The sequence below is a fragment of the Oxyura jamaicensis genome, chromosome 1 (genome assembly GCF_011077185.1).
Source record: "Oxyura jamaicensis isolate SHBP4307 breed ruddy duck chromosome 1, BPBGC_Ojam_1.0, whole genome shotgun sequence".
Taxonomy (NCBI): Eukaryota; Metazoa; Chordata; class Aves; order Anseriformes; family Anatidae; genus Oxyura; species Oxyura jamaicensis.
In genome coordinates this window covers 135,773,044-135,798,777 of record NC_048893.1, presented here as the reverse complement: position 1 = coordinate 135,798,777, position 25,734 = coordinate 135,773,044, and the positions used below count along the sequence as shown (strand labels likewise).

The 25,734-nt window shown below is 39.1% G+C and overlaps 1 protein-coding gene across 3 annotated transcripts in view; it reads right to left on the bottom strand.

The window, feature by feature from the left end:
- Nucleotides 1-4,811: 4,811 nt before the first annotated feature.
- The window catches only part of GABRB3 (gamma-aminobutyric acid type A receptor subunit beta3), a 111,126-nt gene continuing 90,203 nt past the window's right edge, over nt 4,812-25,734 (bottom strand). For all 3 annotated transcript variants that reach the window (XM_035315335.1, XM_035315345.1, XM_035315328.1), the window contains exons 7-9: nt 21,509-21,661; nt 17,030-17,274; nt 4,812-8,405 (exon numbers count right to left, since the gene is read on the bottom strand). In XM_035315335.1, coding sequence (XP_035171226.1) covers nt 8,055-8,405; nt 17,030-17,274; nt 21,509-21,661 — 749 coding nt within the window. In that variant the 3' untranslated portion in view covers nt 4,812-8,054. The remainder of the gene's footprint in view (nt 8,406-17,029; nt 17,275-21,508; nt 21,662-25,734) is intronic.

Here is a 25,734-nt window from a genome sequence, read left to right as displayed (position 1 = left end):
CCTTGATTTCCCAATTACTTGTTATTATTCTTTAAGTCACCTTCCAACCCAAGCAGCGTTTCTAGTACTGCGAGGTACCAACTATCAGGATTTGTTCTACTCGACCTTTCATGATATTTAGGCATCTGGCTTTCCAGCTCAAGTAATCAAGATGATAATTAAACCTACATCTTTGTGAATGTCAAAACTGTCATCTGCATTCAGAATGTTACAGGTCTTCAAGAAATTATGATCAAGAGAAATTTAACATCAGAGAGGTCATTAGGAAATTGTTGTAGCATTGGCTTCACCAAAAACTGCCATGTCAAAGCAAATGAGATACATGGAAGTATGCTATATTAACTGCCCATATAGAATATCTAATCAGTGTCACTATAAACTAAGATTGCTTTGTAAATGTAATTGCTGACAGTATTTCAGGTAACACCCAAACAGTAATAGCCTGTTATGGTTATTGTTTAGATCATTTCACTATTAATATATAGCACTATGTCCAGATGCATATGTATTTATTACACGGATTAATTGCTTTCCTGCTGCAAATGGGCATTACATTTTTAGTGAAACAAATAAGCAAAAAAACCCTCAGTGCTTCACATTAAATAATGGAAAAGTAAGAGGTAATTTGAAAATGAGTTAATGATGCAGTAACTTCCAACTTAGAATAAGGCAATGTCAGGAGTGTTAAGTTCACAGGAAAACGTGCCTTGGAATTGTTCCTTTTTGCAAATGAGCACGTGTCACAGTTTTCCAACCTCAGTAAGCAATCAGAAGTTATCTCACAACAGTCAACATGGTCCCGAGTTCCCAGCCAATGCTGTAAGCCTGCTCTTGGCTCTCACTGACACTGGAGGGGGTGTGACTGGGACAGTGTTGACCATGACATGAGATCACTCACATCGCAGGATTGCTTCATGAGAGACCTGTCAGCTGTAACTGAAACAGTTTAGTCCAAAACACCCTAAATCTAGGCAAGTGTAAAAATAATTTCTAGCTCTCCATCCTTGCTTATGTCTCTCTTGTGCCCCTGCCAGCATCAACCACAGCCACTCCAGCTGCAGAGCTCTCTGCAGCAGTGCTACCAATCACCCAGCTCCTTCTGCTGTTGCTCACGGGTTTCTCTGGAGGAAGGTTTTGCAGCTAGTCAAAGAATTAAAACTACCAACGTGGGCTTGGAACTCCAAGTGTGGGCTTTAAGTAGCCCTTGGGTTGACAGTATTTTGTTGGTTATAAATAGGGTCTATAATGACTGAGGACACCTCAAATAAATGTGCCGCGTGAGATGGGATGATTTCATGTCCTCCTCAGTGGTGGGGGAATTAGGCAGACAGCTTTGAAAGGTAAAGCAGCACATCCAGTGTGTAACAGCATAGGAAATACAAAGCTCAGGAAAAATCCAGCACCTTGAAGGGATTCACAGGCATCTGCTTGAAACTCAAGGCCTTTTTATGACAGGATGCTCTCCTCCATCCAAGACGCAGTCAGGTGTAGAGCTTTTGCTGGCTTTTACACCATAGGCCAGTGCCTGGAGCACTTGCCCGAAGGATGCTCTGGGTCATGTCCTGGGGATTTCCACCCAAACTGCCCAGCTGCTCAGTCAAGAAGAGCACTGAAAGCATGGGGAGCACAAGAGCCTCACTCCAGTCTAGCCAGTAGTGGAGATTCCCCCATGCAGCTGGTCCCTGCTCCTGCAATTGTTCATGCACTTGGCATCAAATAACCCCAAAAGAAAAAAGCCAGGAAGACCTTGCTGCTAATAATTTTTTAATGCCGTTGCATGTACTTGCATTACTGCTGTTTTGGGATGCATACGTTTAAGAGTTGCCCTAGGCAGAAAGAATTCTAGGCAGAAAGAATTCTGTACCAAATGAGTTTTGTCCCCATGGATGGAATGTACGGCCTGCAGCAAAATTCAAGCCCAGGTGTATGGAGGGAGGTTCTTAATTATCTGACAGCCTGTGATTTCCCCCTTTTTCTAGTATTTTTCAAAGGACAGGAAAATGGAGTCTCTAGTGGCAGTGCTGGCATTTTAGGCAGAGGAAGTGTGAAGCAGCAGCCACTTGTTAGACTAATACAGCGTCTGATCTGTGAAACTATTTCCAACATAGCAAATGTGTAATGCTGGTTTGTCTGCTGGCACAGCTGAGCAAGTCGCCGTGTCTGCAGGCTGGAGCTCTTGGTAACTTGCGAGTGTGTGGTTAACCTACAACAGTGGCAATGCAAGCTCAGCCCCACACTATGGGTAAAGGACAGAGGAAACCCAGAGGTTTCATGCTGAACCAATATAAAGTCTTCAGCAAACTTCCCGTGCTCTGTCCCAGGTGTCTCAGGTACACAATATATAAAAAAAACATCAGCACCTGGAGAAGGCAGTGTTAACTTGAAGGCTAACGCATAAACTGAAATACATTTAAATACAATATTAGAATGGATAACCTAAAGACTGTGGTGATGTATCATAGCACTGAGTACCCATGCTGTTTGCCTCCGTGCCTCCTGCCAGATAGGATAATAGCTATTTTATCTCCAGACTTTTGCAGCAAGAGCAATAACATCTGTAAGGAGCCAACTGCTGGTGGTAAACTGGGGGATAATTCACAGAGTTTAGCCTAAGGCTCCCTCTGTAGTCAAAGGAGAAAGATCATTGCCTCCAAAGAGATTCAGAGCAGGGACATGAGTGGCTTTGAGGTGGTCTGCCTAGGAAGCCCAGGCAAAACTTGGCCTGAGCAGTCACTTTCTGGAAAGTGACTGAAAAGAAACAAAACAAAACAAAACAAAATGCTGGTTTAAATTAGACTGCATTACTGGGACAAAGGCATGCAGCAGTAATACGTTGCAAAGATAAGGTTCACCATCCATATAAATTATCCTTTTGAATTATTGCACTTGCTTAAGTACTACCTACCTAAAGTTCAGTTAATGCACTCAAGAATTTAAACTGGCTGATTTTAGGGATTGGAGTTGTTCTTCCTGTACTATTACATATTCCATCCACCTGGCTTTAGTTTCTAAGTATAACAAGTGACACGGTGTGTTGGGTAAGCTGCCAAAGGATTTTATTTTCAGATATCAGTCCCTCACAAGCGAGGAGAACCACAGAAAAGAACCACTCAGAACCTCAAATTATTTTAGAAAAGCTTAGACCCTGTATTTTCAGGAAAGTTTGAAGGTACTTTTAGAGATTCTGTCTTTGTTCAAAGAAAATTCAGCCTTGGGATTCCCTCCATGCTTAAAGTTTAATTTTCATCTGGTCTGCCTTCTTCCATTAACGGCTAGTGCTTGCTGTTCTGATGGCTGTGACTGTGAAACCAACATCTTCAGAAATAGCCTTGATAGTAGGGACCAGGTTTATTTGGGGAAAGCAACCTAACGTATCTACTAGGACTTGAAAACCTTTAATACAATTAGTAGTAACATATTAATTAATATTAATTGATAATATTTATCAGCTTCAAAATACAGAAGGAAATATATCTCTTACCCAAATATTCCCCATCAAAAAGATAAGCTTTGGACATTAGTAATTTTTTCTGCTCTACAGTATGTGCTGTACTGGAGTAAATAGACAATAGATGTTACTTACGATCTGGGAAGAGCTGTTAGAACTGAACAGAAACTTGCTGAACAGAGGGAGTCTTTCTGTTGACTTCAAAGGCCTTGCAATCAAACCTGTCGTGCTGAATATTTTACCTGCTCCTAAAAGTTCTGACATGTACCATTAGCTACCATGAAATTTAAGCAAGTGTGTGACACCTTATTACTACAGAAAGAATGGCAGTCAGGTTTAAGGACAGCGTGCTTTCCAAATCTCCATTTGTCCTTAGAGGATTCTTAATATGAAACTAACCCCCGTCTTGGAATCTGTCAGTATCCTGACTCCTTTCAAATAACCTACTAACAGTTAGTAATAGAAAGTGTAATGAATACAATTAGCATTCCTGATACAATTAGCATAGCTGGAGAAGAGTTTTTTGGCTAATTTTTGAAATATTTATGATGGTTAATGAAACACATTAACCACTGTCCTCACTGGCCTGTTTTGATATCAAAGGCTGTCTTGTCTCCTAGGCAGGCAGAGGTTGCATGTAAAGCAGAGGACAAACTTTCTGCTCTTACCAAGCAGTGCCCCAGGTGGAAGAGAGGTTGGGTTGCCATTAAGGACCTTGCCAGGTCAGTGGATGTAGTTTTCCTTAATCTACCTTCCTTAATCTGCCGCAGAAAACAGTAGGAAATAGAGTAGTTTAATGCATTTTTTCTACTTTTGTGTCAATTTCAAAATACTTTCATCTATTTTTTTCTTTAGAACTGTGTAAAACTATTACATGACATTTAGACCTAATTAAACATTACAGTTTAGCCAAGCAGCAAATTTAGTTGACATATTTCCTCCATCCCCAGAAAAAAAAAAAAAAGAGAAGCAATTGATCTTTAAATCCTTTTTAATAAATGAATATTCATTCATCAATATTTTCATAAAGCATCTCTTCATCATTCCATTTTACTATTATTTTTTTTATTTTTATTTTTCCACTGCTGAAGAATACCAAAAATACATAGATGTGCCTTAAGCAAAAAAAAAAAAGACTGGGGTTTAGTTTATCTTTACAATGGAATGAAATCAACTTAGAGTTAAACCACCATAATATTTCTACTTTTTATTGACCCTTTAGGCTATAACATAAGATAGATCCATTTTTTTTAATGCCTTTTACAAACAAATGATGTGGAAATGTTATTTATAGGAGTCTGAGTTAGAAATTAGTTAATTAGCTATAAATACATTACTCTGGTGCAATTTGGTTGGAATTACCATTTTTTTGTAGTCTTACAGCCACCTATTAAGTTAAAGTCATACACTGCAGCCAGCATAAAGTGACAATAGCCAGAAAATCTGAGGTCAAGATAAACACTGTTCTTAACACATGGTTGTGTATGTGTCTGTGTGTAAGAAGTGGTACTAGGACTGGAGGAAGGGAATTGGCAAAAAAGGCACAAAAATGCGTGTTAAGGATGAAGTGTTAACCTCAAGTCAGTATTTCCTGGCTTTCTTCAAGTCCAACCAAGACTTCAGCCTGTTCAAAGACCAAGCTGTTTCTGCCCCACGGAACTCAGCTAGACTGACGGTGCAAAATCTCATGAAAACCTGAAACATAGAACTGCTCGCTCTTTGCAGTGAGACAAAAGGGGGAAGTACTGATCCATGAAAGGGGCTGCAGTAACACACTGCCTCTCACCCCAGCAAGCAGTAAGAGTCCTCAGAGACTCTGTTCTTTTGCCCATGCAGCGTCTTGAAAATGCATGTTGCCTCTTCACTCAGGCCAGACTGTAATTTGCCTGCCTACCTAAAAATCCTGACTGAAGCCTCTGGAGAGGTGGCTTCAACAAGATGTGGAGTATCACGAATAAAAGGTCTCCTCTTCTTGTTCATAAAGACCCCTGCCTGATCAGATAATTTCTAGGAGCTGGAGCTTGGAGAGAGGAGAGAACTGTGATTAAATCATCAGTGTGGGACCACTCTCTTCTTGAATCCCATTTTCCAGCACAGCTGTTTAGAGCACTTACTGAAGGACTTGCTCAAAGATCATTTTGTTAGGGTAACTTTTCCAATGCAAAGCCTACCCTTTTTAAGTTTTATTAAAATCAGATTTTTTTTTTGTTTAATCGTATTTTGATACTACGATAAAAACAGGGATTTAAAACAAATCTACTAAATACGTACTTTGGGGAGGTGTTAATTGTTTTATTACTTTGAATATAATGATGACAATGTGCTCTGTAATCCCTTCACAGAGATAGTAAAGAGCCCATAATTGTGGTTTACCTATAATAGCTTTTTTTAAAAAAAAGAAAACACAAGCTTTTCTGCTTCAGCTCTGTGGGTTCCTTTGAGGCTCTTCATACTGCACAGTTGTTTGCAGCTACAGTGCTTAAAAACTGCAGTTACAGCCACTTTGCACCACTGCCAAGGATGCAGCAGGACTGCGGTGCTGATCCTGCAGGCTCTGGCCGGTGAGGTTTGGGTGGTGGGGATCGCACTGTGGCTCTGCCACGAGGCGGCTGCGAGGAGTGCACTGCTGTCCATGGGGCAGCCCCCGGGTATGTCCTGCACCATGGGATGGGCACCTAGGACTTTCAGTGCTGTGTTTCAGCCCTATGAGCAAAGTTTCATAGCTCAGCTGCAAAGAATCAGGGGTGGAAACAGCAATGGGCTGTACAGGGCAACAGCACAAGTATCATAGCTCTCCTCGCAGATACATCAAGTACTGGTGAGAACACAGGTCATTACAGAGCCAAGTAATGGCTCTGTAATTGATGACACTTTTCAGTATCATACCCTCTCCGCCCCCCTTTTATTTTTTAGTAGATGAATATCTACACATTTTTCTCCTGTAGATGTCTCTAGCTAGCATTCAAAATGCTCTGTCTGCCACAACTTTCCATTGATTTCCCCAGGAATCCTACCTGCGGAGAACTGACAGGGCCGTGCCTGAATTCTTGATTTAAATCTACTTATGCTACTGTACCTGTTGGTATTTGTGAATGCACATGATAGAAACACTGCTTACAAAAAATATATCTTCTTTTCTTTAGAAAGGTTGCTTTGATAAATAACAAATTAAGTTTACAGATCTGAAATCGGCATACCTTGACAACTACAACCTACTAGACTGAAAAAACTTGGAACCCTGGTAAGGGAATGAACCTGAATGAAAACCAGAGTGGTCACATTTGCATGATGTGATAGATGTGCTTGAACATAATTAACGCTGAAAAAAAAATACTGTTTGCTATCTTGTGATCTGTGACTGCAGCACACTAGCTTTACAAGTGTACATGTATATACTTTAAGTATATAAATAAAATATGAAAATGCTCCATTACTGAATCAAAGTATCAGAAGTGCTATTTGTTCAATTCTAGAGAATAAAAGTTGTAACATCACAGAAACAAAAATATGATATAGCATGCGATCACGATAGCAAGCACAGGAAAGAAAAACATTGAGAAAATATACGTATATGCATATTATGCAAATATATTTTACATTAACATACAATGTTATAAGAAATGTTAAATAATGTGAATGCATATTTAAAAAATGCTACAGCTAGGTGGTTTCATGTTGAAGTAGCAAATAACCTGAGACATCTTCTATGCTTTCACTGGAATAACAATCTTTAAATCTATAGCAGATGTAGAACACATTGACAGTAGATGAATTCTCAGCTAAATTACACTAAAAATGTGCTGTTTTCTTTCAAAATGACATGGCAGCTGGAACCAGTCCAAGGGAAGGAAAATGTGCTGTACATTTACAGTACTTACAAAAGATTCTTTTCACTGTTGATGGACACTTAAAATGCCTGTTTGAAATATTATGAACATGTATGTGTCTCCAAAGACCTACAGCAACACTCCTATGATCAACCTGCTTACTGCAGAAGAGAAAGCAAGAGATCATTAAAAACGATGCTTTTCAGGGCTGGAAAATGTATTATGACATATAAAACGAAGATATTTTAGCAAAGAAAAATAAATTTGGCTTGATGAAATTGTTCTTGATGGTTCTGCAATATAAACGACTTATTTTAAACTTACCGGTGTAACTCTATCGCTTTATGATTAGTGTGTATGGCAACATTTACAAACAATGTTACTAAATACTGACTTTATACACCATTACAGCTGCTTGAAAATTTCTATGACAATCAAAGTTCTGTAGTGATAATATACAACACTTACTTTCTCAAGGCTTGTTTTTGACGACACCTGCCTTTCAATTTAAAAAGTTCCTCGAAGTGCATTCTATGTTACATTGTCCATAACCTCAGAATGAGCATGTACACGTATGTGTGCATACATATACCTTTGCTTTTCAGTGTGTGCTTATACACACACACAGTTCTTTGCTGTATGTATTCACACATACATGAGTATTCTCTACATAGTAAAAGTTCATATATATATATATTTATATATAAATATATATAAACTCTGCAGGCAAGTAGTACTTCACTTGTTATAACTGAAGTCCTTTAAAAAAGTTCAGTCACTCAGTTAACATAGTATAGCCAGTAAATTAAGTTGAAAAGAGAAAATGTGAATGGAAACACCATTCTTGACCATCTGTCAATGGCATTCACATCTGTTAGATCAGGGATTTTTATTTTCAGTTGTGAAGACCTTCTTCGTAAATGGCTCCTCTTGCTGTGGGAGCCTGTTCTTTCTGACGAACGCCTTCCAAAGCTTTCACGATGTGAACTTTGTTTTCTGTACTGGATTCCTGAGTTGTCAAAGGATATCGTTGAATTTCTGGCATCCGTGACGCTGGTTGTGATCTCGTTGCTTGCCACCTCATTGTGAATTTCGAGCGATGTCAGCAGAATATTTCCATGGGTGTCCACCTGGGGGGCAAAAATAGAAATACACATTGTTTCAAAAGATTTGACATATATCAGCAAAATGTGGGCGTATTTTAATCTCCAAAACCATATGTCTTTTAAGAAAGGAAGTATTCATTTTAAGCATGTGGTAATCTTAAAAAAAAAAAAAAAAAAAAAAAAAAGAATACTCAGCTGCTTAAATTGAGGCAAGTACTTAGATACTGTTACAAACAGGGTAATCATACTACCAAAATCTAGTATAAAACCGTATTTGGCAAAAGCAATCATTTTGCTCTCTATCTAAACCAGCTGTGTTTTAAAAGATTAAAAGATGGAGTAATTCAGTGCAGTAGGGAGAGAGGGTATGGGATGCAACTTCTCTCTGCTACAGCAGGAAATTAAATTAAACAGGACAAGCTCTTTTTCTATTCAGGTTTTAAAAACAGAAAAACAAAGTGCAGGTGAAGTTTGACAAAATCACAAGTATAGTGCTGGCCTGATGAACTCTCTGTATGTTGGAACCAGGGAGATTATTTAAAGCTTTTCTCTTAAACTTTTCCTTCCAAAGTTATTTGCCCTGTTTTGAAATCATGGCAATGGACAACTGTGGGGCTTTTCCACTCGGATAAGTGATCTTAAAGAATGGTGAACCTGGGCAAGGAAGAACACTTAAATTGAGGAAGCAGGTGGCACTCCTCCCTCCAGCCACAGACCTAACAGGTGAGCACAATGTTGAGCACGGGTGAGCAATGCGATGCCATTTGCAGTAAATACGAGGACGGTTCTGAGCCTATAGAGCCCTTAACAAGCTTTGGGCTAGATTTCTTGATCCCCTCCTCTAGCAACAGAAGAACAGCAGCACAGAGTTGGGTACAGCTCCTTCTTTCCCCAAAAGCTTCCAGTTCCCTGGAGTGGCACAGATAGGAAGTCCCACGTAATGCCATCTCAGTCAGTACTTGGTAGCCTCAGTGGTGGGGCACCACATCTGTTTGTGCCCCGTACCCTGCATGCTGGTGAGAACAAAGCTGGTGCAGCTCTGATTTCCCACCAGCTTTTGGGAAAGAAAACTGACCGCTCGATATGAAATAAATGCTCTGTGCTGGGTATTTTCAACTAGTTAATGTTTGTTTGACTCTGTTCCAGTGAACCCAGTTCCCCTCTGAGTCAGACAGAAATAGATTGCAAAACATGGCCAGGCTAATTTCCAGTTCTGTTTACACAATTTATTCACCCAGAATTCAGCCTGAGATTTTGCTCATTAATACCTTATTCTAACCTGCTACATGATCTGGGTTAACAGTGCCACATCTGAACATCTCATCCTAGAAGCATCAGTATAAAAGTGGTTGAGAAAACATGCTATTGTCATGGCCTTTTGATGTTCATACATTCATCTGATACCAGCTCTTTTCCAAGCTTTGTGTGAGGCATTAAAAGTATATGTTGTTAAGTGTCTGTCCATGTGCACTTAGATATTTTCAATCCTGTTAAAATTAAGTAAAATGTATATTTCCTCCATCAACTATAGATGCTACAGCTTATCTTTTCTCTGTGAAAAATAAAAAATAATGTATACCAGTAATGCTTTGCCAGGCTTCTTGAAAATGGAAAAATGAACACATAATGCACATACAAGCAAGTAGAAAACAAAACAAAACAACAACAAAAAAAAACACAACTAAGGTATCCAACAAATCCTGCTGCTGTAGGCAATGGTACGTTATGCTGATGAGTGCCTATAAATAAAAATAAACAATGTGAAACAAAACAATGGGGTGGAGAAGCCTCAGTGGTGATTAAGAATTTATTTTTCCCATGGCAGAAACCCACTGAGTACAAAAATATGGGCTTGAGGTTTGTAGAAATTAGTTCATGCTGTTGAGCAGGATCTGCAACTAGGGAATACACACAGCTGTAAAATACAACTGTGGACACCATCAATGCTTAGAGTGGTCTCTGGAAATAACTGCTTCAGTTTGCTCTTTTTTGTTCCTCCCGCAATCAGTACAAATTCAGATCAGGATTTGTAATAGCATTGTGTATAATATCTCTACAATCTGTAACTTCCTGATGAAGATTAAAACTTAATCTCTCATTCAGGCCCCTACTCATCACGCCATCTCCTTTCCCACCTCCTCCCAGGCTTTAAGAAATGTTACATCAAGTTCCTTCAATTTACACAAAATGCCCCAGAAGAGACTGTTTTACTGGGCTCCACTCTGGTAGTACAGCCTTCTCTTTGCAGGTCTCTGCTCCCTTCCCTTCAACCACCACAGATATCAGCTGCTTTTTTCCTCAGTGCCTGCTGATTTCTCCTGATTCTGTCTGCCACCTACATACATAAAGACATTAGCCTGTCCCTGGATACTTCATCCTTCCACTGAGACCTGAATTTCTGTAAGTGAGGTGTCAGTTGAAAGCTTGTACTCTGGAGGGTGTATATTCAGGTTTCTCCTACCCAGAGAAAGGATTAATTTGATTCCACTTATTTCATCACACTGCAAAGCCTGCTTCACCTTATCTGCCAACCTGACATGCCACCCTAATGTAGTTTCTACCTCTGATCTTTCAGTGATACTGCCGCCTTTCATGGCTGGTCACTGCATCTGTAAATCAAACCAGAAAGGTGGTCAAGGAAGTGGTAAATGCCATAACATACCGTTATGTCCAATGAAATTGCATGACAGCATATATATTCTGCAAATGTCCAATGAAACATATTTGGAAACACGGTTTTGAAATGCATCTCTTTGTTACTAGACTGAGGGACTAGCATGCCAAATACAAGGAAGGAGCAGATGGAGAGAGGAGATCTACAGAAGCTGAAATCAGGCTTCTGGTCCACAGATATTCTTGAGACCAGTTCTCACAAATTGTATTGATTCCTTCTGAAGTTTTGGATAAACCACCAAAGCTCTCAACAAAGTTACAGCAATGTATGCTAACGCTTCTTATTGCTAAAAAACACCACACTGGCTTGTTTAGATGTTAAGTATTATATTTTTAAAGACAGGAAAGAAAAGAGCTGCTATTGAATACCTTTCAAGATTCTTGGAAAACTTCAGCTTTAATGCAGTTTGAAAACACTTAACTAGGGCCAGAAAGCTACCATAAGGCTTGATTTACTATTAGATAGTGTCTGAATTACTTCAGGTTCATTTAGTTCTCTGTTTAATATTCCATAAATTTTAAGGAGTACTTTACAATGAAATTTCTTCTTCCTTAGAAATCTTTCATTCTACTACACAAAAAATAAAAAGAGAAAGCATTTTGCTTGAACCCCACTGCTGCTGTTTAGGAGTTCATCAATCCCAATTTTTTAAATACCACGTAAACATTTTCCATCATCTGCAGCAATATAAATGCAAATAGCAGGCTTAAATAACAGCAAGAAAAGCTGTCTCTGTAGTTAGTCTTGCACTACTTTATATCAAAATTACTATTCAAGTATATTACTCCATGAAATAGATCTCCTCTTAAAATTATAAAGTGAAAATTACTTTTGGTAAAAATCCTAATCTAGACTCAAGCCACCTGATTGTCACCTGGTGTGCCCTGGTGCAAGCGTGCATGGCTGTGCAAGGGGTACACGACGTGGTAGCAGCTTCCATCTTCTTTACTTATGTGTAAATGGCTTTCCAACACGTAGGGCAACAAGAGACTGGGCCCTAAGTGTTATCAGTGCTTCAAGCAAAATTAATTGACCATATTATGCCTCAGATTTTTTAAATAATAAATATTAATTATTTAAAACTGCAAGCAGAACAAAAATGATATTGTTGAGCATTCTCACTGCATCTAAAAGTTGCTACTTCTCTCACTACCACTTTAATAAAATTGCTTATATTAATTAATAAGCACATAAACACAGAAACACACACACACACAAAAATGAGTATTATGTTGCTATCAACTGAGTAGATAAACCCAGGGTAGCTGGCAGAACTGGGAAGATGGAAAGGTCTTGAAAATAAAGGATAGAATGAAGAATAAGAAAAATTTGGAAGTTGCATCCTAATATTGCTGACCACCAAGTAAGAATGGAGTTTGACAACTAACCTTGATGTATTTGAGCTAAATTAGTACACACACGATCCCCCTGGTGCACAGTGTATGTTCCCATCACAAACGCTAGAGAACTAGCGCTCTTCCCACAGGAATTGTATTCATCACCCTTGAAAGATATTTTTCAAAACTTGGCACCTAGTCATCACACTCATGTTTCAGAAATATCCCACTATTCAAAACAGTACCAAAAAAAGTATCCAGGAAAGCTGAAGATGCACAGGAGAACGCTGCCAGCTTTGCTATTCTCATATTTCCCAATTTAAACAGAGTGATAATTCTACCAGAGCAGCCAAGATACTCATTCTCAGAAGAAAATCCCACTTGTGAGAGTGGTTGCTACGATTATCAGTGCTTTAAAAGCCCTGAGTAGATGTAAGTGGCCTGAGCCTCTGTTCCCAGCAGTGCCTGGTGGGAAGCCGCTGCCTTGGCCGACAGTGAGGGTCTGACCTGGGAACCTCCAGAGCTAAAAACCCAGGCAGCAACTGCCTTGAGTAGAAGGACCTTTTTATAAAGGGTTGGGTATTATTTTTGTTCAAAGGAAGCTCTTCCTGCGTGCCTGAGAGCCACAGGGGGTTGAAGCCTGAATGAGCTTGTGTGATAGCTACCCTCCTGATTGATGCCCTGGGGCTGAACTTTTGGTCCCACCAAACTGAAAACATAAATTGCCACAGCATGAACTACGAGAAGTATTTTTAGCAGGGGACTGTAACAAATCATAACCTCGGTGGATTGGCCCAGACGGAGCAATGCCCAAAACACATGCTCACCAGCTGATTATGCCAGTAGCCTCAATCACAAGAGGGAACAACAAGTGAGAACAGGATTGCCTTAGAGCTCTCTCATGCTGATTTAGTTGTAAATTAGGCTGTATCTGAGCCTTATTTAAAACAAACAATTTATGCAGCAAAACTGAAAGTGCACAGAGAGCTACAAATGAAGCCTGAAACTACCAACAGAAACAGGAGAAATAGAATTGATCCATAGCAGTCGTGATCAATTTTCAAAGGAAAACATTTTTGCAGGCCACCTATTCTTCTCTGTCAGTTCTTCTACAAAGAAAGGAGTTTAATTTAGGCACTGATACCATAGGCAGGAAAAATATTTTATGAAAAATCAAGGCCCCATTCTTTCTTTGCCCTAGAGCTTGTCTTTATATATATAAACCAATTTATTGAGGTTTTCAAGGAAGTTTTCAATCCTAAACTGGTATGTGTGCAAAAATTGTTTTATTCAAAAAAGGAGTATCCTGTGCTTGTCTCCAGTAGCTATGGTTTACTGGGATAAGCTGGAAGACTGCAGAGAGGAATGCTATTTAAAGTGTTATCAGAAATAAAATATGATGCAAAAGCAGTAAAAGAAGACACAGCTATGTGTGAAAATCTTTGTTGTCAATTGCTGATCCATACATGAGTCATGCATAAAGGCTCTCTCAGGTTTCATCTCAGCACCAGCTCTGACTCTTTGGAAACCGTTTCCAGAGATACGGTCTACTCAGGCATGCCTCCCTCACCGCACTACCTTCAGCAGTGCTACATGGGAGAAAATAGGGCAGAGTTTTCCTTTCCCCATTGCTTTTCTTTGTCACCTCTGCAATGCAAGAGATGACACTGGCTGTGCCGTCTGCATGCTACACCGGCTCTTCCTTCCCTTACCCCTGCAGCTCTTGGGCTCGTTGGCTTTCACACATGGGCAGAGCTGGCCAGAAAGCTGTGATGGGAGCAGGGAAGCCAACAAGCAGCTCAGCAGCAGCTGGTAGAGCCCTCCTCAGCGCAGCAAGCCTCAGTGACAGCACATCAGGAATAGCTCAGAGGACAGAGCCTGAAAGCTTGATGTTGGAGAGGCATGTCTACAGCACCAGTATCGGCACGGTATACAGCACTAGTATCGTATACAAACAAATTCAATTACTAAGACAAAACAGAAACAAAAGATAAACCCAAAGTGGTAGTCTTAGAGACAAATTAGAAGTAATGCTTTTCCAGTTTTATACCAGAAACCTTTTCAACCTTTTTTCCACCACACACATTTTGACAGTCACCAAATAGAAGAGCTGCAAAAGGGGTTGCCAGTTTTTAGACACTCTCCCTTCCTTTAAAAATGTATGTCAGCCCTAAATCATGTGAGATTTGAAATATTTCCCTGTAATAGAAACCTTGCCTTTCTGAATGAAAAGCCTGAAACCTCACTGAAATGATGAAAACAATAACTTCATTTAACTTACACAAGTGAGACTCAGCCTCCCTTACTGTGTGTGCACTATGCCTTCCATCTGTGAGCCTCTCCCAGGACATCCAGCCCAAGTCCCAGCTCTAAAGGAAGAAACAAGCACGTGCTAAGCAGCCATTATTTCCATCAGAGTCAACAACCTTCAAGACTCATTGAAGAAGAGGTTTGGTGCCTCTTTACCACCCCTTGAAGACGTCCAAGCCAAACCAGCAGAGCTTTCAGATACTGCCTTCCTTGGCAGATGCGTTAAAAACTCCGTCATGACCACCTGTCCCGCTACAACCATGGATGCCTGTAAGGCACAGCATACAGTAGGCATGATTCAGAACTGTGGAAGCTGTGTTCCTCCTCCAGGGCAATGGTCTCGGAAAGCTCTGGTAACCTTTGTCCAAAGTGGTTTAGATGGATTTTCATTGAGCTGCTCATCCTGAAAGCAATGGGACCTCTGACCTGCTTTGAGCAATACTCTCTACCTTGGATTTGAAAGTGTTTACCACATGAGAAATTAAGAGTAGACATCCTACCCCCACCGAATCTGCATTTTCTATCTAATCTTTGTTTCAAAGGAACATTTCTGGTCTACCTAATGCCTGTTCTGGTCATACACTGGCAGTACTTTTCTGTAGTATCGGTGACTGTAATGAAGCTCTGTTGACTTCACCAGCTGAAGCCTGGAATGGGACCATACTTCATTATTTATCTTAAATGTATTTAAATAGCAAATATTCACAGTCAGTATAAGTAGGTGCATTTTATGGAGCATACAGAGTTCCCTTTCACATCTGGGATTCCAAGGGACAAAGCAGCATGTTCTTTCAGCTCTGGTGCGCTGCTCATATCTTAAGTTCAGTTCATACGTGGTCAATATTAAATCAGCAAAAAAGGCCAGAACAGCACACAGTATTTGCTTAGGATGGTCCATAAAGAAAAGAAAAGGTCATAAGTCAGAAGTGGGATAAAATGGCTGATACATGGTATGATCAGAGTAGTATAAAAATGACATGATCTGGGTATAAGAAAATCACCTTTTATTGTATATGTAGTTAAGGTACTACACTTCTTTTGACAATGTAGACCAATTGATCTCAATGTAGAAGCACAATCAGGCATGGGGTCGTATTGGGTGTGTAGCAAATTATATAAATCATTTAAATGGATGAGATCTGCCAGATGGTTTTCCTTGGGAGATCTGAACCTTAGTACATACATCTGCGTTACCTGCTTGCAGCTAAAATCTCTATTGCTTTCAGTGTGATACTCTTTTTTATTATTATTATTTCCATTTGCTTTTTTAATATTATAACTATTTATTTTTCCAGGAAACGGAATTCATTCTTCCTGCTAGCTTACTCCTAAGCAGTGCTGCCAACTGTGATGAGATCTTGGTTTCATAATAGAGTGGACAAAAATGAATTGATTGCTTCAAAAAATATTTCACAGATATGAGTGTTGCTAATTAGGTGGAGTTCTGTATTACATCTGTCATAGCAGACAAAATCATTAGAATCATAAAATGCAGCTTGAAATTACTTTTATGATACTGGTATTTAATAAACAGGTAGTAGTTTTGTCTCTGTGAACTCCTCTAATGTATAGCTGATAGAAAAAACAGTCTTACTCAACAGAACCAACTGAAAAATCCTCATTGGGAACATTTTAGCCAGAAAATATGTTCTACTGGAATTGACATGGCTCACTGATATCACATATTGTTGAATACCTTGAATTTTTCTTTCAAGGGAGAAAAAATGGTATTCAATGCACAAAATAATACTCAAGGCAAGGAAATAGGATGGAGTGTAATCAGCACTGACCATACCAATACTGTGCTTCAGAAAACACATCTGAAATTTTCTGTAGGACTCATAATTTTCTGCTGGACTTCAACAGCAGCAGATGTCAATGCCGCACACAGCGGTACTGCTACGTTGGCCAATTAATTAGCATGGCAGGACTAATCCTTTATCTGCTCTCTCCCATTCTAAATGTGTCTGCTGGAAGGGAAGTGAGAAAAAGTATGCTCAGATCCTGGATTCCCTTGTGTAGGTATTTAAACAAATTAAATTACATTTGATTTAAGAAAATAAATTCCTTTGTAGAGCTTAGCCTTTATTTTCAAACTAGCTGTGCTAGAATTGTTTTCTTTTTCTTACCGTTTCTTGTCAAACAGATCACACTCTCTTAGATTTCTACATATCTAAATATATTCTTCTATGCAGGTCCTTGAATATGAAAATGCCGAAGTTTGCCCACAAAAAGGAGATTTTTTACACAATTTGTTTGTTAATTTCATACTGTTAGTTTTTGCAATAAAATAAATAAGAGGCTATATAGAGATAAAAGAATCCTACCCGGCTGCCTTCAAACTTTGAGCGATCGTTGTTTGCCTTTGCTGTTTTTTCCGCGAGTTTCTTCTGCCTTTGAGGGCCTTTTCCAAAGAAAATGTAGTTGACAAAGGCGTATTCAAGTAAGGCCAAGAAGACAAATACAAAGCAGCCCATAAGATACATGTCAATGGCTTTAACATAGGGAATTTTAGGCAAAGTCTCTCGCAGATGAGTGTTGATTGTTGTCATAGTCAGCACAGTTGTAATTCCTAGACAAAGAAATAAAAGAGCACACATCTTACAAACCTAAGCGGATCATGCTTCAATTTTATTTTCCTCTTTGGCAAGTTTCCCTTGTTAGTGTGAAGAAGCTTAAAAAAATGTGAAAGAAGTCTCTCAGGTGACATCACTGCAACTGAAAGCAAAATTAAAGCTTGATGCATTATTATTCTGTTAAAATATTTCCTTCATACAACCAGGGGGAATAGCTAACAAGAGTGCATGTCACCACCACAGTGAATTAACGTTGCTTCAGAGAAGCCAGTGTAGCTGTACTGAGGATCTCTTCCATGAAGACCAAATCAACCTGCGAGAGGAAGGCAAATTTTCTGCAAAGCATTAAATATGAGCTCTTCCAGCACTGCACAGCCATCAACACCACAGAGGTCATTTTATTAAAAACAGTAATGAAATTAATTAGGGACTTGGATTGATAAAACCATGTGAACACGTTAAGGTAGAGCAACTCTATAGACTGTGAAATTTATCATCCAGTTCTAAAATTCTAAGAGTTAAACGGCTGGTTGAAGTTAGCCCTGTAGAGCCCCTTGTAGTAGATGGAGAGAGAAAGGCAGCTTTCTAGAGCAGTTCATCCCATCTGTTTGAGACACCTATTTCAGGATAAGACAATGTAGCCAGTTCATGAAGAGGGATTTGAGATGACTAGTTTAGATGAGATGACTAGTTTGAGATGACTAGACATTGAGATTACTAGTTTAGTCTAATTTTCACATAGCTAGACAGAAGTGAGATGAGTAGTGAGAGGCAGACAAGTGTGCATATTTCAGGGAAAAAAAAAAAAAAAAAAAGCCAAGAAGGAAGAGCTGCATTTTTATAGCAATCTGCTAGACATTAATAAAGTACCAATTAGATATATTAGATATGTCAAACCCTCATTTATTTACCCGAGGACAGACATAACACCTGAAAATAAATTACAAAGCATTGTTTTGAAAACCTGGTAAGAAAAGCAAATTTATTGTTAGTGAGTTCACAGTAAATTGCAGGGTTTGTATCTCTGCTGGAAATTTTATGGGAATCACAGATCACAGAAGGCTGAAAACACTGATATGTGTAACAAGTTTACACTGGTAAAAGAGGCAAACCATCCTAATAGGTCCCCTTCCTTTACAATTTTTTTTCTGATTTCATAATTATACCATCAGTTTATAGGTAGTCAATAGAATGCTGGCAGAACAAAAATAAAGAACAACAACAAAAAAAAAGCCTGCATATTATAAAACACAGTTTCTTTTACCAGAAGAGACATAAATAGAGACAATATAACTCAAAATCAAGCTGTTGGTGTAAGCAGTGCCACTCCAGGGAACTACAGAACTAGCCTATGAGGTTCCACAGCAGATATTTTGTACATTTAGTAGGTCAGTGTCATGCAGTTTTCAGTGCTTTTCCTCTAAACTATGAAACAAGTGTGTGTTGATGTCAGGTGTTTCACAACTTGAAATGCAATGGAGAACACAGCACAAGCATATTTAAAAAATGCTTTGTGTGTAGCTCACTCAACCCTGCAGTAAAATGAGGAAAATAATTGACACATTAGAATTATTTTTAAAGAAATTTTGAAAAGGTCTGTAGAAAATGTCATTGCCAGAACATGAACAAGGAAGAGAGGGCTGGAGGACATTACACTATCACATATTTGCAGACCATGGGATTATCTGCTCCTTGTAGGACTACCTGCTTCCTATAAGGAATTCTGAAAATCGCCTAAAATAAATCTGAATCTTGTATGAGAAATTTCACAAAATTATCTTTTAATACACCCTTGGCATCTCACTAGCACCCCACAGATGCTTACCAAAGCCTAGTTCAACAAGGATTCATCAACCTAGGTGGGGTTATAATGCCCCCAGTTCTGATGTCTGTTCACAGGCTGTAATCCAGAAGATTAAGCACACTGAATAGAAAGGTGGCCACCACTAACCTAAAGGAAATACATCCCCTGGGAGGCCCTGGCACCCTGAAGGTAAATACCATGCTCATGTAGGACCAAAATCTCTCTTCTGAAGGTCAATAATGTGTTTTTAAGCACAGCTGGAAGGGCATCAGCTGACACTCACCTATCATATCAAAATGGGATAATCTTGTGATTACAGCCTTTGCAAAGAGAGAACTCCAAGTTTAGTCTTCACCCTCTTGGTTGAGGGAACTTCTTGGTTCAATACAGGCTGTAGCACAGGCAGAGCATGCAGCGAGAGACCAGGGACTGGAGAAAAACATGGAAGTGGATGAACTATAATCAGGCTCTTTCAGAGAATATAGACTTCCTGCAGAGGCTGAGTAAAATCTTGTCACCATGTCTATAAGGATTGCACAGGGAATCCTTCCTCTAACAAAGACCTCGGTAAGCTGGCATTTTTCTCCTCTGTAACAGGCTTTTTAGGGCTAGTTACCTAAGTCCAGAGATGCGACACTGCCTTTAAACTCTAATATAATTTCTTATCAGTTTCAGGTTCATAAGAGTGGCTACACAAAGGAACACAGGATTAGGCCCACGGTACTGAACTTTATTATACAAATACCAGATGATAAAAGGCAATCACCAAGGCACTAATTGTGTTCTCAGAAAAAACCTTTTGTACGGATTGTCATTCTCTCAAAAGGACTTTCTATCAATTGGAAATAGAACATCTGGGCTCTTGAGCTTGCTTTGAATGTATTATCTGACTTTCGTTCAAATATTTGTGTTATCATAGTATGGTACTTGACAAATCAGGACCCCTTGTGCTACACAGAAATAGGTCACATGAGGCAGTCCTGTCCCCTAAACACAGAAAAAAAAATGCGTAAGCCCACTACAAGAAGATATGCAATGTTATTGGGTTTGGTAACTTCTGTCTAACCGTTTATTCATTGCAGTCCTGGCTGGCATTTAAAATCTAGATGCTGATTGATGTGTTTGAAGTGTTGTCCTCATTTGGTTATAATTTCTCCATGGTGGGTCTGTGGTATCAATAGTTCATTTATGAATGTATCAGAGCTGTTTGGACTCTATGTACCACCTCCTGGGAAGTTACTACTTCTTTGCAACTTGCTGAACATGCACTGGCTGCTGAGTGGTAATGACAGATAGTGTCATGCATACTACACTCATATGCACTAGTTAATCCACAGCATCTGTAGCATTACTGTATCTGTAGAGTAACAGCAACCAGTATACAATATTTTCAGTCACACAAGTTCAGATGCTAGGATATTATGTGATACTGCACACCGGTACAGCTGTAGCTACCCTCCTTTGATCTTGGTAGGTAAGTGGTACAGAGATGCAGAATCATACAGGCATGTCTTGGAGTATTGGTTTGCTGTGGTACATATCAGAAAAATAAGGGAGCTAAGGAATAGGCTCCTGTTTTAAGAGAAGAGAGTGTAGCAAATGTTATACAGCATAGGCTAAATGTCAAGTTTTGAGCAAGAAGGCATGTGCTAGTAGAAAGAACAGGACTGAAGACAAGATTTGAGGTGAGATGAAGTGCAGGAGTAGCCATAAAGATTATTTATGGATCCATTAAACTTTCTGGTCTATAGATACCCATGAGTATGATTCTGTAACAGATGAAATACTTCCTGTGTGATATTTTGAAGCTACCCTCCTCTGTCTAAAGGATACTTTGATCTGAAAAGGTCTTTGACTAGGATCACCACCATGTGCTATAATCCATGTTTTTCTGCCATGAAGTAAACGGCACTATAAGTTGTCATAAAAATGCATGTAGCGTGCTGTGCATTCTGAGGGATGTCACGGTCCTTGGGATATCATGGTCCACAGCTGACATGTCCCTGTGCTCTGAACTAGCACATGATTCTTGAGGTCTCTTCCTGCCGCTGTCAGTTAAAACAGCCAAGACCGCAGGTGGAGGCTTGGAGCCACACTTGTCTTCCCACACTGGCCTGAATTAAAAGCCTACGCTGAAGCCCTTAGAGTATGACCCCTTGATGAAATTAATGGCAACAACAACATTAAATTTGAAGAAAACAAGGCTGAGACCCATATGAGCAGCTCATATCAGAGAGACTTAGTGGTAGCTACATTCTTGCATGCGGGGAAAACTTATCACTTTTGAGGCAATACTGAATGACATGATTTTGACGTAAATGATTTTGGAATATCAAAACACTGACATCACACTGCAGTCTTTAACAACCTCCAAAGGCTACATTCATTCTGACATTTTAATGTCCCACTCATTCGTTAGCACATACCAAGGGCAACTCTTGCTGCTGATGCATCATAATTGATCCAGAATGACACCCATGATAAAATGGTAATCAGTATGGAGGGCATGTAGGTTTGAAGAATAAAGTATCCAATATTTCTCTTCAACCTGAAGCTCAGTGAGAGTCTTGGATAGGCACCTAGGAAAAGGAAAGGAAAAACAGCATTATTTATACTGAAGCAGAGACACTTGCAGATACTTGTCTTCAGTTTCCGTAGAAACTAAAACATGCACATTTTATGGGGTACTATGACATCTGCAGAACAGTAGGGAAAATGCGTTCACTGTATTACTGGTTTGTATTAAAAGAAACCTTGCAGGGAATATAGTGATATCCATGTAATTTTTATTTGGGAATAAAAGAGATTAAGTTATTCTAAATTATTGAACAGATGGATAAGCACTGGTTAGTTTTAAAAAACAGATGCTTAGGTCTCCATGTAAAATGCTTATCCCAATACACAGTTTTATATATAGTATTTATATTGAAGGGATTAGTAGAATTCCAAGTCTTAAATGTGCATAGTTTCATATTTACATAGAAGAATTCTTTTTGATATGGCATTCTTAATTACATCTGAACTATGAGAAGAAACATGCTACCTGTGGAGTCAAAAATATAATTGTAATGAATCCAAGTGAAGAAAAGACTTCTGATCATATCCATAGGCCTCTAAAATCAACTAGAGCTGAACAGAATTTTTGTTCTAAAATATTTTAAGCAAAAAAATGAAGATTGCATATGTATAAACATACATTATATACATAGTATTCATATACTGTTTCAATTGGAGCAAACGATGAAATAATGATCATATCAATGACAGGTGTTTTTATTTTATTTTATTTTTTTACACATATTTTAACTTCAACCCAGTGTATTTCAAAATTGGCAACCTTAATATACTTAATATATTTAGAGTGCTCAAATACTAAAAAAGAAACAACAGTGACTTTTTTTCACCAAATGCAAATAGGATTAAATCTGAGTACTGTTGTACAAGAAAGATTCACGCATTCACACAACATCAGCTCCATGATTTCAGTGGTTCCATTACTAATTGTAGGTATGATACTTCTAATAGCTTGTCTAAAAGCTCTAGTTATGGTCAACAAGACAAAAAACACTTCTGTACATACAAAGGCACAGTTATTGGTGTCAGAGCACAACCTGCCCATTGTGATGCAAATGGATGCAAGATGTGAAAGATAACATCTAGAAATAAATAAAAATATAAGTATTATATGATTAGATATTCTTATATAAGAAACCACATAAGAATAGCCACTGTGTCAAGGGAGGTGATTCTCCCCCTCTACTCTGCTCTCATAAGACCCCACCTGGGGTACTGTCTTCATCTCTGGGGTCCCCAGCACAAGAAAGATCTCTTGGACCTGGTTGGACCAGGTTCAGAGGAGGGCCATGAGGATGATAAGAGAGCTGGAGTACCTCTCCTTTTTACAAGCACAGCTGAGAGATTTGGAGTTATTTAGTCCAGAAAACAGAAGGCTCTGGCAAGACCTTATGGTGGACTCCCAGTGCTTAAAGATGGCCTACAGGAAATCTGGGGAGGGACTCTTTGACTGGGAGTGTAGTGACAGGACAAAGGGGTAATGGCTTTAAACTAAAAAAGGTCAGATTTAGATTAGAAAGACTATTAGAAAGAAATTCTTCATTCAGAGGACGGTGAGGCACTGGAACAGGTTGCCCAGAGAAGCTGTGGATGCCCCATCCCTGGAGGTGTTCAAGGCCAGGTTGGATGAGGCTTTGGGCAACCTGGTCTGGCGGGAGGCATCCCTGGCTGTGGCAGGGGGATTGGAATTAGATGGTCTTTAAGGTCCCTTCCAACCCAAACCATTCTGTGGTTCTATGAATGATGGATTTCTTGAGAGAGAAAACAAAAGAAGGTAAAGATAACTAGATTTATCTTTATCATATTTCTGGCAGGTAAACTTTTAGTCATATGACAGTAAAAATGCTACAAAGTTTCCAGGTAGCAGAGGCATTCAGGGAGTATCAACTTTAGGCAGCTACCCTTAACTGTTTTGTCAATTTCAGAAGAACTATCATCAAAAAATAAAATATCTGGTAGGTGTATATAGTTGTTATGAATATTTAAATCAGTACTACTTTTTCCTGTATGAAATGTCTAATTTCACAAATAGATGAATATAGGTAGAGTCAAAAGAATGTATTCCAGCATGGAAACCTGTGGTGGTTTTTCCCAGCTGGGCAGCTGAACTCCACCACAACCACTCTATCAACCCCCTTCCCAGAGAGGAAGGGGGAGAAAATACAATGGAAAAGACTCAAGGGTTGAGGTAAGGACAGGGAGATCACTCAGCAGTTATCATTACAGGCAAAACACAATCAGCATGGGGAGATTAATATCATTTGTTGCCTATTACCAGCAGGCCAGAACAATGAGTAACTAAAAGCAAAATCAAATCACCTTCCCCTCATCCACCCTCTTCTACTTCCACCTTACGCCTCCCCCCCGAGAAGCACAGGGGAATGGAGAGTGGGGGCTGCAGTCAGTCCCTAACATTTCGTCTCCTCCACTCCCTCACGCAGACTGAGATTACAAGGGCTGCCCTATGCCATCTCAAATTGCAGTTGGTAAAGCGACTGACTTGAGCTGCATAAATGTTAGCTAGGTGTCTTAGCTTCAATTACGTTTACAGGAGAGTAAGTTCATCTAGTTGATCTAGTAAATGAAAGGTGAAGAATTATCCCAGTACCTCCTAAAACAAGCGCCTATTGGACTGATTTTGTCTCCAGAATCCACTGAGTATAGTCACATTGACTAGCTTCCCATCAACTGTAACAGGAGCTTAGCCACCTAATTCATATGCAGACACTGAAATTAATTATATTGACCTTAAATCTGACTAAAATGAATCCCAGCCCTCCAAGTCTCAGGGTAGGTTCTGAGGGTTTACGGCTCCTGGGTAGTCTAACCAACAATCTTAGCAACATCACAGCTGCTTACTGGAGTTGACATTTTGTTCAGTTTCATCAAAGTAAATATAGAATATCATCCCTTTTTTTATGTGGTTATTTTCCAAGCTCGAAATTTACTGGAAGGTCTGGATCTCAGGAAATTTCAGAATAATTTGGTCTTTGTATAGTTCAAGATGAAATTGAAACATGAACTGGTAGCCTCATTTCCAGATAACAGGGTTCTCTTTTATGTAGCCCTCCCCAAGACTAAGGAAGTTTGCGTAACTTTCACCTGTATTCCTTTAATGCTTTCATGGATGACCTATTGCCCCTCCCTCCAGCCTGGAATCCCTGCTATCTTATCTTGCTTCCAGCAAACAATCCACAGGAATCTGTGGGTTTAAGAAAAAATAAAAGAATTGAAAGAAGGAACATTACTGTGAAGCTCCCCTCCTCATCTGGAAGACTAAAGCTCTGGGAACAGTATGGGTCCTAACCTGCATGGAATAAAATTTGTAAGCCCTGATCTTTATTTATGTAAGACGGAACCATCTTGTGTAATTTATTTAATAATAATAGAATTCTTGGTGAACTCAACAATTACACTGTTACTTGCCTGATTATGCTTTTATAATGATTTGTCAATTAAAGCTAAGTACATTTAGAGATTAATTACCAGGAAATTGTAGCTGCTAACATTCCATCAAAATTTGTTTTTTGCTTAAAGAACAGTGTTGCTGCTCAGGGACCAGATTTGTTACCTTTTCTCCCATCTCATATAACATGTTGATGTCCATGGGCTAATTTAAAGACTAGAGGAATAACAGAATTTGGCCTGGAGTATTTTAATCTAGCAACAGTATTGAAAATGAAGACATGAAAACAAATAATCAATAACTGAGCTTAAAATATTCCTCCTTCCTATGTTTGAGCACTTGGTAAAAAGTAATTACTTGTTTCTGTTTCAATTTCATTAAACGCTAGCAAGTGCAAAAATCTAGCTGCAAGGCTAAATTAGTCTCTTGCTGTTTTATGCAAGTATGAACCAAGATAAGAGAGTTGGTCAGTTACAGAATTCTTATTTTAATCTGTTCTTCTGGGAAGGTTCTTCAGCTAATTGGAAATGTACTTTACAGATTGATCTTTTAGAATTTGCCAAATAATTAATTTTCAAATCTTTTAAGACTACCTTCCTCCTATCAACAAGTTGTTAATCTGGTTATGACTGCCATGCATCTTGAAGTTTTTAGGAGGTGTGTTATATATCC